The sequence below is a fragment of the Mesocricetus auratus genome, unplaced genomic scaffold, assembly GCF_017639785.1.
Source record: "Mesocricetus auratus isolate SY011 unplaced genomic scaffold, BCM_Maur_2.0 Super-Scaffold_100021, whole genome shotgun sequence".
In the NCBI taxonomy this organism is placed as follows: Eukaryota; Metazoa; Chordata; class Mammalia; order Rodentia; family Cricetidae; genus Mesocricetus; species Mesocricetus auratus.
This window is the reverse complement of record NW_024429202.1, coordinates 28,926,010-28,941,781: the sequence shown is the minus strand read 5'-3', so window position 1 is coordinate 28,941,781 and position 15,772 is coordinate 28,926,010. Positions and strand designations below refer to the sequence as shown.

General features: G+C 46.5%; 1 protein-coding gene across 8 annotated transcripts in view; it reads left to right on the top strand.

Moving 5' to 3' along the window:
• Fam178b (family with sequence similarity 178 member B) overlaps positions 1-15,772 on the top strand; it is a 110,112-nt gene that overhangs the window by 56,824 nt on the left and 37,516 nt on the right. For all 8 annotated transcript variants that reach the window (XM_040729351.1, XM_040729350.1, XM_040729353.1 and 5 more), the window contains one exon: positions 6,737-6,851. In XM_040729351.1, the coding sequence (XP_040585285.1) occupies positions 6,737-6,851 (115 nt within the window). The remainder of the gene's footprint in view (positions 1-6,736; positions 6,852-15,772) is intronic.

Below are 15,772 nucleotides of genomic sequence, written 5' to 3'. Positions count from 1 at the left end.
AAGGCTCTTACATGCCTTTTTTTTTTTGTCCCCATAAGTCATTTTTTGTTACTGCTGCATATGCTATTATATGGACATAACACAGTTTACCTCCTTGCCTGTTGAAGAACTCCTGGTTTCCAGGTTTGTTGTTGTTATTTTGGGATTTTATTTGTTTTTGTTTTTTGAGACAGGGTTTCTCTGTGTAGTCCTGTCTGTCCTGGAACTCAACTCTGTAGACCAAGCTGGCCTCTAACTCGGAGATCCACCTGCCTCTGCTTCCAAGTGCCAGGATAAAAGGTATGTGCCATCACCCAACTTTCAGTTTTTAACAAGATGGATAAGATTGCTGGAAACACAAGCTGCTTTCACAAGGCCCTGTTTTCAGCACAGTTGGCTAGCTCCCAGTGAGCACCCTTGTCGGGTCTTTTTGTAGAAGCTTGTTGAGCTCTGAAAGAAACTGCTGTACTGTCTTCCAAAGCAATGAATGAAGACTTCCATCACTCTGGATCCTTGCCAGTGGTTCTGTTTTGCTTCCTTCCAGGGATCAGGCATAGTCTAAAAAGGCCAGGTACCGAAACCTAGAGTGTGAACCTGCTCTAGACACTGCATGCCAGAGTAGTGCTGGGAAGCTTGTTGGTTGAGTTGTAATCACTCTCAAACTAGTGTTTAAGGTGGGAAATGTGGTTTGTTACTATCTCCTATATCACACTGAGACCCCATATCCTTACAAGCACTGCAGCAGTGCACATTTAGATAATGTCTTGTCAACTTGAGAAAGGAGTCTCAGTTGAAGGATTGACGTGTGGGCATGTCTGTGGGACATGGCCTTAATTTGTGACTGATGCTAGAGGACCCAGGTGCAGCCACTGGAAGCAGCACAGTTCCCTGAGAAGATGGTTATGAGCTTTATAAGGTTAACTGTGCATTAACTGTGAGAGAGTAAGCCAACAAGCAGCCTTCCTCCGGGGTTTCTGTTTTGAGTTTTTGCTTGAGTTCCCGCCCTGACTTTCTTCAGTGCTGGACTGAAGCCTGGACATTTAAGCCAAACATACCCTTTCCGCTTCTAAGTTACTTTCAGTCACAGTGTTTTGTCACAAGAGAGAAGGAACAGATGGCAAATTAAAGAGAAAGCTACCTGAACTGGACAGAAGACCCCCAGAAGAAGCTCAATGACCTTAACCATTAGAGATGCACAAATCAGATCTCACCCCAGTCAGGATAATTATCATTAAGAAATCAAATAGTAGCTGGGCAGTGGGTGGCACACACCTTTAATCCCAGCACTCGGGAGGCAGAGGCAGGTGGATCTCTGTGAGTTCGAGGCCAGCCTGATCTACAAAGCTACACAGAGAAACCCTGTCTTGAAAAAAAATGACAGTAAAAAAATCAACCAGGTATTGTAGCACATACCTCTGGTCTCAGGACTTGGGAGGCAGAAGCAGACAGATCTCTGTGAGTTCAAGGCCAGTCTGGTCTACAGAGTGAGTCCCAGGACAGCCTCCAAAACAATACAGAGAAACCCTGTCTCAAAAAACCAAAAAGAAAAAATTCTGGAGCTGAGATGTGATAGCTGGGCCTATGGTTGTCTTCTTAGACCATGAGATAGATAAGCTTGAGGTTGAGAGACACAGGCTGGAATGACAGAGCAGAACAATGGGCAGTGCAGACACGTATGATCTGGTATGATCCGGCCTCTCTGCACCAGCTGTCTCGGCACCACCACAGCCTCCTTTTTCACTGTAGAAACATAGGCTTGAAGCTGCTTCAAGCGTAGGTGGGTTTTTGTGTTGCTATTGTCTGTGTTTTCTAGCCAGTCTGAGTGCTTCTGTGGTCTGGCACAATGCAGTCTGAATGACGGAGACCTTGAATACTCTAGTGTTAGGTGACACCAGGCAGTGGTGTATGTTACAGAGGGCAGAGGAAATGAGAGGTGTCCTGGGGACGCCATCGTCTATGCTGTGTGCAGAGCCATGAACAAACAGGCCAGAGGCCCGCAGAGATGCCAGGGCAGCATGCAGAATGGGTCACAAGGTAGGGAGGTTGTTAGGGACAATAAAGGGAGGGCCTCTGCTCAGGATGAATGGGAGAAGAGTGAAAATAAAAAGCACCTTGGAGCTAGTTGCAAGGACAGAGAAGAAACTGAAAGTTCCAAGAGAGCAGGCCGTAATGGCTCATACTTGTATTCCCAGTATCTCAGAGGCTGTCACTGGTGGGAGAGCACAATGGACAAATGGAAAATGAACTGGGAGAGTGAGACAGGATTGCGGAGAGTTCAAGGCTACCCTAGGGTACATAGTGACACCCTATCTCAGAAGAAGAGGTAGAGTGGAGAAAAGAAAACTTCAAAAGAATGAATTCAAGCCTAACAAAAGGGGAGAAACACTAGAACAGCAGGGTTTATGAAGGATGCTGAGGAGGCAGTTTCAGCACTGGGGAGAATGGCTGTGCTCAGTGCTCACCCTGTGGTTGGGGTGATGAAACGTACATGGGTTTAAAATATGAACTCGCCGGGCGTTGGTGGCGCACGCCTTTAATCCTAGCACTCAGAGGCAGAGGCAGGCGGATCTCTGTGAGTTCGAGGCCAGCCTGGTCTACAAAGTGAGTTCCAGGACAGCCTCCAAAGCTACAGAGAAACCCTGCCTCGAAAAACCAAAAAAATAAATAAATAAATAAATAAATAAATAAATAAATAAAATATGAACTCAAGGCCTGGGAATGTAGTTCAATGGTGGAGCATGTGCTTAGCAAGTGCAAGGGCCTGGGTTCCATCTCCAGGACCACAGAAAGAAAAACTAAAGTCCTGATTCTATAGAGGGGTTTCTGTCTTCCTTGAGTACGTAGATCCCTTTGATGACAGGCTCAGTCCCAAGAGCAGCGACCTCCCTGTGCCTGTCGCTTCTGGGTATTCTTCTGCCTGTGTGCCCTTATCTCCAGCCCAGAGCCCACACACCCTTTCCTTTGCTCCCGAAACCCACCTCGCCCTGGACACCCTTCCTCCATGCCCACTCGAGCCACCTGGCATGTCACTCCCCCAGTTCCCTTTCCGTTTGTTCACATGCTCTCCTACCAAGCTGCCATCTCCAGGATCAAGATCCTATGCCAGAGCATCTACAACGGCACCCACTCCGTGTTCAGTTAACAGTTGCTGAGTGAATAGACATTTCAGTGACTGAAGTTGAAGCTAATTGACTAAAAGCAAGCGATACTGAAACTAGTTTAAATTTAAGCACAAAGAGCAGAGGGAAGTTAAGTAATGAATGCTGGGATGGGAAGTAAGACAGTTCCCAGCCTCCTGTGAATTCTATAAACCCTACACTCCCTGCTGATGGAGTTTCCTTTTTTGGGGGGAGGAGTCAGTTTCTTCCCCTTCCTGGGGCCTTCTTTTCTCCTGAGGCACATGGGACCTCAGAGAATTAGGGCCCAGACTGAGACGCTGCTGTTCTTTAGATACCTGACTGGGGTGAAGTGACAGACAGGGACAAGAGCAGAGGGCCTGCTTCACTTATAGATATACCTGTGCTGACCAAGATGAGTGATGGAGGCCCAGAAAGGGGATAGAGAGCCAGGCTCAGAACCATTGGGGTAGCCAAGCGGCTGGCTGCAAGAGTGCTTAGGACACGTGTGGTTTTCTCATTCCATGTCACCGGTGCCGGGAGCATAGCCCTGAAAAACAGCTTCTTCCATGACACAGATGGAAAAGTCACTTTTATTTTAGGCCAGATACCATTTTTCCTTTCATAGCATCCATTCCATCCCAGGAGAGCCACTCAAAGGGCCGCCTCCAGTCCTGTCCTCTGGCAGAGCCCAGCTGCCCACGCTGGCATTTGAAAAGCCCCAGTGCCCGAGTACTACTACTCTGGGAGTCACCTAAAATGACTGCCTTCTGTGTGGAGAAGGAGATAGAGAGACAGAGCCTGGAGGCTCCGAGTCTGCATTTTTTATGTGTCAGCCCTCCAGAAATCCCTCATTTGGGACACAGAGCTGAGGAAAAGCTGAGCGCATGGCCTACTTAGGAAGCCTTAATTACGGGCTCTGGGTGGTATTTTCCTGTCATCCAAGAATTTCCAGGACTGTTGATGGGGACTGATTTATCCCGACATCTGGGCCCCCTTGCTTTGAAACTGTGCTGACACCTCAGATCTGATTGGACTGTGTTGGGGAATTATAACTGCGTGGCTCCAAGGTCCAAGCTCAACTCTGCTGCCCTCAGAGGGATTTTAGAGCCCTGAGCACCTGTGTGGGCTGAGGTGGGGCAGCACACAACCCCTTAGGGCTCTGAGGGCCTGGCAGGATGTTCCAGCCCAGCAGGGCCTCGCCCTAGGTCCATTCTCTTCCCCTCTCTGGAAAGTTCATGCTCCCGCCCACGTGTGCTGCATGTACGTGCAGAGGTCCCCGGAGGCCCAGGTAAACAGAGCTCTGGCGAACGGACTTGCATTGTCTTTTGGAGTCTTTACTCTTCCCAGTTTGTGAGGAGGTTGAGGGCTGTCATTACCACTCTCTGACTTGTTAGGTTGTGGAAAAGCTGTTGTTTTTCTCCCTCTAGGAGTCTAATTACTTATTTGGTTAGTCCCAGCCCGTATACATTTCTAAGGAGAAAGACACCCTATGCCTGCAGAAGCAGTGACCTTGGCTAGTTTTCAGAGACCCTGGGTCCAGTCAGTGCTGTCTGTCAGCACCGCAGATGGTGTAACCTGAAGAAACTTCTCTCCACAAGTTTAGCTACCAGAGCCTTGCATGGCTCTTGTGGAAGGAGGCTCCCTTTCCCTGCCCTGAAGACCCTGCCGTTTCCCCTTTCCTGTGGCCTGCCTTGTTTCTGATCTTGTCATGGCTCTGCCTCTTCTGGGGGGGTCCCTCCCTCACCATTATCTGTGGCCATGCCTCACTCACCCCCCCCCCCCCCGCAATCATCTCCCCCCACCCCTGGGCAGCTTCAGTTTCATTTCCCTTTTGGGTTTTGTTTTGTTTTGTTTTATCTTTTCATTACCTTGTTCTTTCTTTATTTGCATGTATATTTGTGTGAGTGTGCTCATGCCATGGCTTAGGTGTGGAGGTCAGGGGACAGCTTGTGGAAACTGGCTCTCTCCTTCCACTGAGTGGGTCTTTGGGACCAGGCTTAGCTGCAGACACCTTCACCTGTGCCCCCACCTTGCCTGCCCTCTGTTTTTTTTTTTAACTCTTTTTTTTAATTTTAAAATTAAATTAGAAACAAGGTTGCTTCACATGTCAGTTCCAGGTCCCTCCCCTTTCCCTCCCCTCCTCCCACGCCCTCCCACCAACCCCCCCAATACCCCCTCATTTCCCCAGGGAGGGTGAGGCCCTCCATGGGGGTGTCCATAGTCTGTCATTTCATCCAGGGCAGGGCCTAGACCCTCCTGTTTTTGTTTGTTAAGACTGTCTTATTTGTAGACCAGGCTGAGCTGGAAACTTCCATGGTCTTCCTGCGTCTGCCTCCGCCGAGTGAGTGCGGGGCTGCAGGTACAGGAACGGAGGGCACCGCACACCCGCACACCCGATATGCTCTGTACCTCGTAACTGCTCGCTGCTCGCATTTCTGTAGGAACCCTGGGCCTTTGTTATCTTCCTGGCTTCTCTCCTTGGACTTGTGCTACCAGAGGACAGAGGATGAGGGCTCCCCTGGGTAACTTTTCACCTTGGGTGGGACACTCACCCTCCCGTGATACTCAAATGTCTTAGCCCAGCTCCAAGGTCTTGAGTCAACATTTGAGAACACCTGTGGCTTTCCACCCAGTCTGCTCAGCTCTCAGCTGTTACAGCTTCCTTCTTACCTGTGAACTGCTTAGTCATGCTCTGTTTTAGAGTCCGTTCATTCATTCATTCATTCATTCATTCATTCGGTTTCTTCCATGCTGACAGCTCCTAGGCCCTGGAAGCATATGCAGATGTGGCCCTTCCCCTACAGTATTTCTAATTTTATTTTTATTTTTTGAGAGATGGTCTCATTTCTGCAGTCATGACTGACCTGAGAGTCACAGCAATCCTCCTGCCTCCTCAAGTGGTAGGATTACAGAAATGAGCCAGCACAAATTTGTATACTGTTGGAGAGAGGCAGACCAGAAACAAGTAAACTAACAGATAAGATAATACAGAGAATGCTAACAGGGCAGAGACAGGACCTCGGCCTCCCAGTGAGGGTGTGAGGGGCCAAGGGGCAGAGAGGCCTGTGGAACGGGTGATTGCTCGGCAGCACTGGTCAGTCATGTCTTATTGTTGTTTTTGGAACATGTCCTTTAACAGTCTGACAGGAGAAAACCCTGAGGATACAGATTTTTCCCTCTGTTGATGTGGACTGAAAAGGAGGCAAGGAGCCTCTTGGGGAACAGTGGCCCCTGAAGTCTACAGAGGTCTCAGCAACTGTGCCAGTGGGGCAGCATGGGCATGAAACCACATCAGCCTTTGTGTCAGGGAGCAGGAGGACGCTGCACCTGTGTCTCCTGAATCTTGCCTCACTTGGCTCTGAGCACCTGAACCCAGCAGGAGACAAGGGACAGTCAGGCACGGCCGTCCTGGTGTGAGGGGACAAGGGACAGTCAGGCATGGCCGTCCTCTGGCCTTTGTGCTTCAGGGCAGTGCATACCTTCAGGAGGACCAACGAGCCCCTGGAGTCCCAGGAGTCCCTGAAAAGCACGAAGCACCTGTTGCTTCACTTGTGCAGCTAATGCTCCTGGTGCTAGGACATGGGGAGACTGCTGGCCTGGACACCCCAGTCTTAACTCTGCCTCCTTTGTCTCGACAGATGAAGCCATGTGCTTGTGGTGTCCTTCACTACAAGAGGTCAAGGAGGTGTTCCACAGCCTGGGAGCCTACAACCCTGCCCTGTATCCGCAGGGGCCCTTCCAGCACAGCCCAAGGTGTGTAGGTCCCCTTCCTCATGCTGCCTTCTCTGCTTTACAGGTGACTCTACAAGGTACGAGCTGCTGCACAAGCACACACAGCTACCCTGGAGAACAAACTGTGACCTTCTGGCCTTAGAGCTCAGGAGTGCCCAGACAACCAGGGTGGAAGAGTTCTGCCACTTACTCAGACCCTGCCCCCCTCCCACGGGTGGATCCCAGACTTTTCAGCCTAGTTTGTACCTTCCCCTGGCAGCCTCCAGTCTCTCTCTCTTCAGATCTGTTTGACCAGTTCTTATAGGAGCCTCTGGCCAGCCAAACTCAGTTTTCTGTTGTTGTTGGGCTGGGAGAGGATTGTGTGTTTGTTTGAGTGTTTTGAGATAGGGTCTCATACCTTTTAGGCAGGCCTCAAACTCTAAGTGCAGGACATTAAACCCAAGGCTTCCTGAATGCTAGCCAGGCACTGTACTAACTGAGCTACATCCTAGACTATTTTTAAAGACAGAGTCTTGACATATAACCCTAGCTGGCTAGAATTTTCTATGTATACAGGCTGGCCTTGAACTCAAGGCTACTTTCCTGCCTTTGCCTTCTAGAGTGCTGGGATTGCAGGTCCACACCAGTGCATCTGCCTTAAAATGGAAAACACTTGTATATCCTTTAGTCCCAGGAGGCAGAGGCAGGCAGGTCTTTGTGAGTTCAAGGCCAGCCTGATCTCCATGAGGAGGTACCGACGAGACAAAGGTACAGGAACTACACAGTAAGACTGTCTCAAAATTCCAATTTGTATCTGTAAAAAAGAAGAGAGACAGACAGAGAGAGAGAGAGAGAGAGAGAGAGAGAGAGAGAGAGAGAGAGAGAGAGAGAGAGAGAGAGAGAGAGGAAAAAAAGAAGGGAAGAAAGGAAAACTCCCTTTACCGATGTCCTCGTGCCTGCTAGACAAACTACCAGCTGAGCTATACCCCAGCACCAAGCACTATTTTGCATATGGTTTCACTAGGTTCTATTTTGCATGAGTCTTTTTTTTTTCTTTTTTGGTTTTTTGAGACAGGGTTTCTCTGTGTAGCTTTGGAGCCTGTCATGGAACTCACTCTGTAGACCAGGATAGCTTTGAACTCACAGAAATCCACCTGCCTCTGTCTCCATAGTGCTGGGATTAAAGGCGTGCGCCACCAACATCCGGCTGCATGAGTCCATTTTGTGACTGTCCTGAGCTTGGTGATGATAGGGACAGTGACTCTAATTGTGTGAGCACATCCCTGCCCTCTAGGGACAGAGCCACACAAATCATAAATGACTATTGTTGGGAAGGCGATGACTAGATAGAGGCTATAAAAGTGTTATATTGTTCTCCAAATCACAGCATATCCCAACTTCCCTGAAAACTCTTTGAGATATCCCCACCCTGCATCCGGCAGCAGTCCCTCCATCAGGCAGAGCTGGGACCCTTTCTTTAGCTGCCGGATGTTCCTCTGCAGGGAAAGCAGGAGCTTTCTTAAGAACCTGTTCCACCACTGTGTTTAGTAATTGTCTGCCAAACCCAGCCACACTTGGCTCTGCTATAAATACCCCACGCATGTGCCAGCCTGCCACGCTCCTGCCCCTTTCCCTTCTGGAGTGCAGTGCTCCATGTCGGGTGTAATAAGCCTCTTGATGCTTTCTAACACCCCCTGCTGTGTCTTGGATGAGTGGGGGAGTTCGAATTACCCAGAAAAAGCAAAGAATTCCAGAGGAAGGGCTTCCTGGTGGGGGGGATCGATAAGCCACTTGTGACACACAGGCTTTGGTGAGTCCCCAGTCCACCTGGGAGACTGGAAATACACTGGAGACTTCCCCTCCCAGGTTATATGCAACTTTGCTCTTCCCAGAGGCATCCAAACTGTGGCCTTTAAACGCATCTCCAGTCTTCCATGCACATATGTTAGCACACAGACTTCAGCTTGAACAGGTACCAGGAAGCCTCAAATTGGAAGAGAGACATCGTGCCACATGGTCTCACTCCTACTCCTAGGCATGCCTTTCGCGCCCCCCCCCTCCTTTAATAGGCCCTGGACATTGGCATAGCCATTAACTGTGTTGCCCAGGGAGGATTCAGAGTGGGCCTGGAGGCCCCATCAATGGCCACGGGTGTTTTTTTTTTTTTTCTTGTAGCTTGTAAGAGCAGCCCGGGGACCACCTACCAAGTCCCTGGAACTGGAGAGATTTTTCTACATGCATTCATTCTCCTTCCTGCGTCTTTCCTGGAGCCAGTGGGTGTGAAGATAGCTGCTCAGGGCGGTTTCTTGGGTTGCTGTAAAGTGGCTGCTACACTTGAGGATGCTCTGGATATCATTATGGGGCTGAAAGACAACTCCTGCAGGTGTTCAGGAAGCATCCAGCTAGTCCAGCATTCTTTCACCATGGGTACACATGTTGAGGAACAGACAAGAGAAATGCTAGAGCAGGCCACCTTTGTCCCATGGTCCTCTTTGTCCTTGTTCTTGGCAACTCTTAGATGCTGGTATTGTGCCATCTGTTCATACTGGGTTTTCTCATCCTTATTGGCTTCTAGGTATGTTACTACCTAGTACTCCCTCTGGCGGCACCCCCAGAGTCTTATAACAGCTTAGGCTGGAAGGGCTGAAATGCCTCTGTACACAGCTGCACAACTGAACAGATGGCACAATACCAGCAGGCAAGGTACACAACTCAGACACAACACACACAGGCTTCCTCTGTGTTCCCTTTGGCAACTGCACCATGCAAATCATAGGTCAGAAAGTGGGAGGATTTGGGACTGGAAGGGCAGAAGAGAAGTCAGTGTGTGGCTATAACTAGAAAACAGGCGTTGGAGCATCAGCATCCTTGCAAGAGGCTGGGCCTTGTCCCATCTGCCCTGGGAACAACAGGGAGGCCCTTTTGTAGCTGTGATCCTCCAGTGCAGCCTCTTGATGGCAAAACTGTCACTTGTCTTTGATTAAAAACCACCTAAAGGGGGAGGGGACATTTATTTGGACTCACCATTTCAGAGGGTTTTGTCTAAGGTCAGCTGTCTTCATCACTTTTAGTGGCAAGGCAGAGTGCCCGATGCAGGACACATGCTCAGCTGGGGTGGGGACAGGCTATACCCTTGAAAATCATGCCCCATGACTGCTTCCTGCAGCCACACCTCATCTCCTATAGCCCTCAACTAGGAACTCACCAGTTCATGAAGTTAGCACTCTCATGAGGACTGAACCTTCAGCACAGGATCGTTTGGGGGGACAGTTCTTATCCCAACTGCAACAAAAGACCAGCTGAAGGGGTTGCCTAAGATACATGGATCTAGACCTTCTAGAGCATTCTACTACTGTTTTCTGGAGTCAGGAGTTGTGGTCCACTTGGTTCTCAGACAGGACATCCTCTTGCAGACACCAGCAGGTAAATATATGACAACACACAGAAAGACCATCCTGTCCAGCACTGGGGTAGTGGGTAACTGCCTTCAATGATGTAATTGGATCCAGGAGTGATTTGCATACACACACACACACACACACACACCCTCATTGGTTCAGCAAGGACTGCTCTGCATGTAAGGAGATGCCAATTCCAGTTTGTACAAACTGTAGCAGGACTCACTGCTTGAAACCAGATTGTAATGAGTCATTCTGTATCTCACCAGCCAGCTCCCCAATAACAACAAGGAGACTTATTATTAATTATGAAAGCTTGGCTTAGCTTACGCTTGTTTTTAACTAGCTCATAACTTAAATTAACCCATTAATCTATGTTCTGTCATGTACTGCCCATCCTGCTGCTTCTGTGTCTCCTGGCATCTATCCTGTGCCTAGATTCATCTCCTACTTCTTTGATTCCCAGGAAATCCTGTTTGTACTTCCTGCCTAGCTGTGGACTGTTTAGCTTTGTATTACACAAATCACAGCATTATACCTTCACACAGTGTACAAATATCCCACAGTGTTTCTCCCATTTTCTCTAAATAAAAGGGAAAAGTTTTCACTCTAACATAGTAAAACTATATACAATAAGAACAATTATCAGGTAAAAATTACATTCACAGTGTCCACTCCACTTGTATTTGGCAAACTCAAAGAAAGTGCTTTATTATTTGTCCTATCTTAGTGAGTCCAAAGTTTTATACCTAAACCATTTTCTTTTTTTTTTTCTTTCTTTCTTTTTTTTTTGTTTTATGAGACAGGGTTTCTCTGTGTTGTTTTGGAGGCTGTCGGTCCAGCCCGGCCTTGAACTCACAGAAATCCGCCTGCCTCTGCCTCCAGAGTGCTGGGATTAAAGGCGTGCGCCACCACCGCCCGGCCGCTATACCACTTTCTATCATAACTTGCATTAGCATCCTAAAAACATTTTAGACCTTAAAACACCTTAGATAAAAAACTTAAGCTTTTATGTTTCTCAACCTTATGAACTTTAAATGTCTTATGTAAGTTTTTTTCTGAATTTGGTAACAAGAAAACCTGTAACTACAACTGTTTCATCTTCAACTCCATCAGAGACCTGAGAAGGATATAATATTACCTGAGTAAACAGGAAGTGCAGAGCAAAAATTCCAAAACTGTGGAAATGATGGAAATAACCAGCTGCCTGGACAGTCACCCAAGGTTCTTCTGCAATGTTGAGGCATCCATTTTTAGCCTAAAGGCCTAGAATATGGGACAGACTTCTTTGTGAAGTAGGAATTTTTGAAGGACTGTCCTATCTTGTCTTGTCAAAGTTTGGCAATTGCCTTCTTTTGTGTCCTTTTTGTCCAATTTGGACAGCATACTGTCAGCAGTCGAGGCAAGGGTAGTTTCTTGTTAAATAGCTAACTACTAACCTGATTAATTAATTTATTATGTACAGTGTTCTTCCTGCATGTATGCATGCAGACCAGAAGAGGGCACTTGATCTCATTATAGGTGGTTATGAGCCATCATGTGGTTGCTGGAAGTTAAACTCAGGACCTCTGCAAGAGGAGCCATCTCTCCAGCCTAACCTGTATTTCTTAATTATCCTAAATAGTTTATAATAATAACTTTCAAAGACTAGAAATTGATATTACATTGTTAAATGAGCTGCATAGGTACAATACAGTAAACAAAAGTAGAAGTGTGTGTATGTGTGTGTGTGTGTGTAACAAAAATAACCTTAAATTTGTATCATATACAAAAATATCTTTTTTGTTTGTTTGTTTGTTTTTTGTTTTTGTTTTTCGAGACACTCTGTGGCTTTGGAGGCTGTCCTGGAACTCGCTCTGTAGACCAGGCTGGCCTCAAACTCATAGAGATCCGCCTGCCTCTGCCTCCCGAGTGCTGGGATTAAAGGCGTGCGCCACCAACACCCGGCTCAAAAATATCTTAACTAAGAGTAGAAACATAGAGAATATTTTCTAACAAAAATAACCTTAATATCAATATACAAAAATCCATACCAATGTAAAATATTTTAGATTAATCATTGCTTTTTAGTTTAGAGAAGATTCAATAATCCACCCTTTTATCCTATCATTCCTATCTCTCTTTTTTTCTTTTCAGAAAGAGATCCTTGAATCTAGCCTCCCTTGCTTAGTTTCCTCCCTTACAATGACCGGTAACAATTTGCAACCACCCTCCCTAGAAGATGACAAACATGTATGACCCACCAAATGACCAAAAGCCATCCACCCCACCTCTTGGGAATGTAGGTGTCATGTTCTCTAGACTGTTTCCTGTTGTCTGGGGGCAAAAGCATCTTTGGGGACCCTGAGAGAATTGGGATTATGGTCAAGTCCTGGATGATCTACCTGTGTTATTTTTTTGTTTAGTGTCTGTGTGATGGGAAATTATAGAGCTTATCTGAAGTCTTGACTGGATAGTCTGTGAGGCTGGACCATCTGAGCTAACAACTTTGAAGTTGTTCAGGACGCAGAATTTTGAGGAAACCACAAAAGAGGCATCTGAGAGGCTGGGCTACTTGTCTTCATTGGTGTCTGGTCCTTTTTTCCTAAAAACACATAGACTTTTAAAGGTGACATATATATCTGTATTAGCATAAGTATGGAAAGTGCTGTGTGTACAAGTCAACTGAAGATGTTTTTTTGTTCTCAATGTTTAAGCAGGTAAAAGGCATCTATCAACTTTATAAGTCTGTGTGGACTGTATAACCAAGCCTCTATCCATGCCATATGGAAGGATAGCATGTAACAATAAGTCATGAGGTCTCTGTAACCAACAAGATTTATCATGTCTCATCCAGTCTCAGAGCTGTTCCCATAGGAGAAGGATCAGCTTAAACATCACCTGTGCTGTAATCTTTCTTGGTTTCTTTTCGCGTGTCTGTAGTCAAGATTTTCAGGAGGTCTCCCCCAGTTAAAACTGATCTTCATTAATTTTGAAAAGAATCATAGCTTTTTGTTTCCTATGGAAACAAAGACATAATCTGTCCCCCAACGCAACATATTTTCTGACTTCCATTCTGAAGTAAAGACATTCTTAAAATATAAGTTGGTTTAATTTAGCAGTTTCCATAACCCAGTGTCTTTCAGCAGCTGTTGTTTTTTGTACATCAGCATTTAAAAAATTCAAAGTCAAGCTGGGCAGTGGTGGTGCACACCTTTAATCCCAGCACTCGGGAGGCAGAGGCAGGTGGACCTCTGTGAGTTCCAGACCAGCCTAGTCTACCAGAGCTAGTTTCAGGACAACCTCCAAAGCCACAGAGAAAACCCTGTCTCAAAAAAAAAAAAAAAAAATTCAAAGTCATGCCTGGATAGATGGCTCAGTGGTTAAGAACACTGGCTACTCTTCCAGAGGACCAGGGTTCAAGTCCCAGCACCCACATGGCAGCTCACAACTGTCTGTAACTCCAGTTCCAAGGATCTGACACCTTTACACTAATGTTCATAAAATAAAACACTCAGGAGGCAGAGGTAGGCAGATCTCTGTGAGCTCAAGACCAGACTGATCTACAGAGTGAGTTCCCAGGACAGGCTCCAAAGCTACACAGAGAAGCCCTCTCTCAAAAAGCAAACCAAAAAAAAAAAAAAAAATTAAAGTCAACAAAATACCATACAGGACCCAGATGCCCTGTGTATTTCTCATCATGTGGCTTATTCCTTTTATATTACTTTACTGTCTCTTTAAAGACTTATTATTTTTTTGTTTTGCTTTTTGGTTTTTTGAGGTGGGATTTCTCTGTGGCTTTAGAGGCTGTCCTGGAGCTACCTCTTGTAGACCAGGCTGGTCTGGAACTCACAAAGATCCTCCTGCCTCTGCCTCTCAAGTGCTGGAATTAAAGGCGTGCACCACCACCGCCCAGTGACTTTATTATTTTTAAACTACTTTTTTATGACTGTGTACATACATTTTCTTTTTTATTTTATTAAATAGGATTTTAAAATCCTATTTAAACATACTGCATCTGTTAAGAGGTTTTCTTGGCCTGGGCCTGCCTTTTGTGTATCTGTAGCCTCCTCTGACTGCATGGACAAATCTTAAACTGTTATACTACCATTTTATGGCTCCTCTTTAGTGCATTAGCTGGTGGCTGGCTCCCTGTCCCCCACCCCCACCCCAGTGATCAGCGCCTAACTATCCCAACTCTGAGAATCTGCTGAGTCTAAGATGCAAAAGGCATTTTTCACCTAGCATAGCGGCTGCTCAAGTGCCTCTTAAAAGAGCCATGGCCCTGTAAGCTGAGCCTACCCAGGAGAAGCTGCATTCGACTTTGTGTTCTGAACTTTTTTCCTTTTTTTTTAAATCTTTCTCAGGCCTTATGTAGATAATATGTGGTCCCACATTGGGTGCCACCACCACCCTGTGGCCATTTAGCCTTTTATTAGACCAATCACAGCAATACAGCTTCACATAATGTACAAATATTCTGCAATACTAGATGTCTCCTGGTAATGGTGGTAGTGGTTCTCGTATTTACCATCTTCCCTCTGAAAATGTCACAATACTGTGCAGATGCTGAATTTTTAAAAAATAGTTTATTATTTTGCCTGCATGTATGTCTGTGTAAGGATGTTGGATCCCCTAGAACTAGAATTACAGTTGTGAGCTTCTTTGTGGGTACTAGGAATTGGACCAGGTCCTCTGGAAAAGCAGCCAGTGCTCCTAACTGCTAAGCCATGTCTCCAGCCCCATATGCTGGCTTTAATATGACTTCTTTCCTACTCTTCTGCCTTTGTTTTTTTGTTTGTTTGGTTGGTTTGGTTTTTTTGCTTTGATGCAGGGTCTCATGTAACCCAGATGGGCCTCAAATGCACTATGTAGCAGAGGCTGGCCTTGAATCCCTGACCCTCCTGTCCTTACTTCTACCTCCTAAGTCCTGGGACTACAGGCATGAACCACCGCGTCTAGCTTTTTATTATGTCTTTTCAACCCTTCTAGGAAAGCAAATTGTTGATGTATAAGAAGAGGCCAGTTGATACATCCCTTGTAAGATTACTTTATGAGTTTAAAACAATGTGGCAGAGACTCAGACTCCAGGTCGTTAAGGTAGGCAGTGGTGTCATCAGTGACAGGGGAAGAAGTTGACTATGGAACTGTCAGCTCTCTCCTAAACTGCTGAGTTCAGGCTGGAAGAATGGGAATCGAGGGGCCCTGGATTCCTGGTGCTTTGTGGCCTTACTAGGTGAGGTCATGGAAATTAGCCACTGCTACATGTAGAATAGCAGTCACAGGATATAATTCAGGGTAGAATGCTTGCCTAGCAGGCATGAGGCCCTGGGTTCATTACCCAGCACTGCCAAATATGTAAATAAATCACAATAGCAGTTATAGATTCCGGCAGTGAGTAAAGGGCCCTTATGGATTTTGCTGTCCAGAAAAAGAAGGGCTGGAAAATATCTGGCACTCACAAGGTAAGGTAGCTTTTCTTGAGAAGTCTGGCATCCCTTCCCAAGGAGGAGAGGGCTCTGTCACAGCCACACTTCGTTTCCTCAGACAGTTCTAAAGTGACATATCGCCAGCTAACACGTTCTT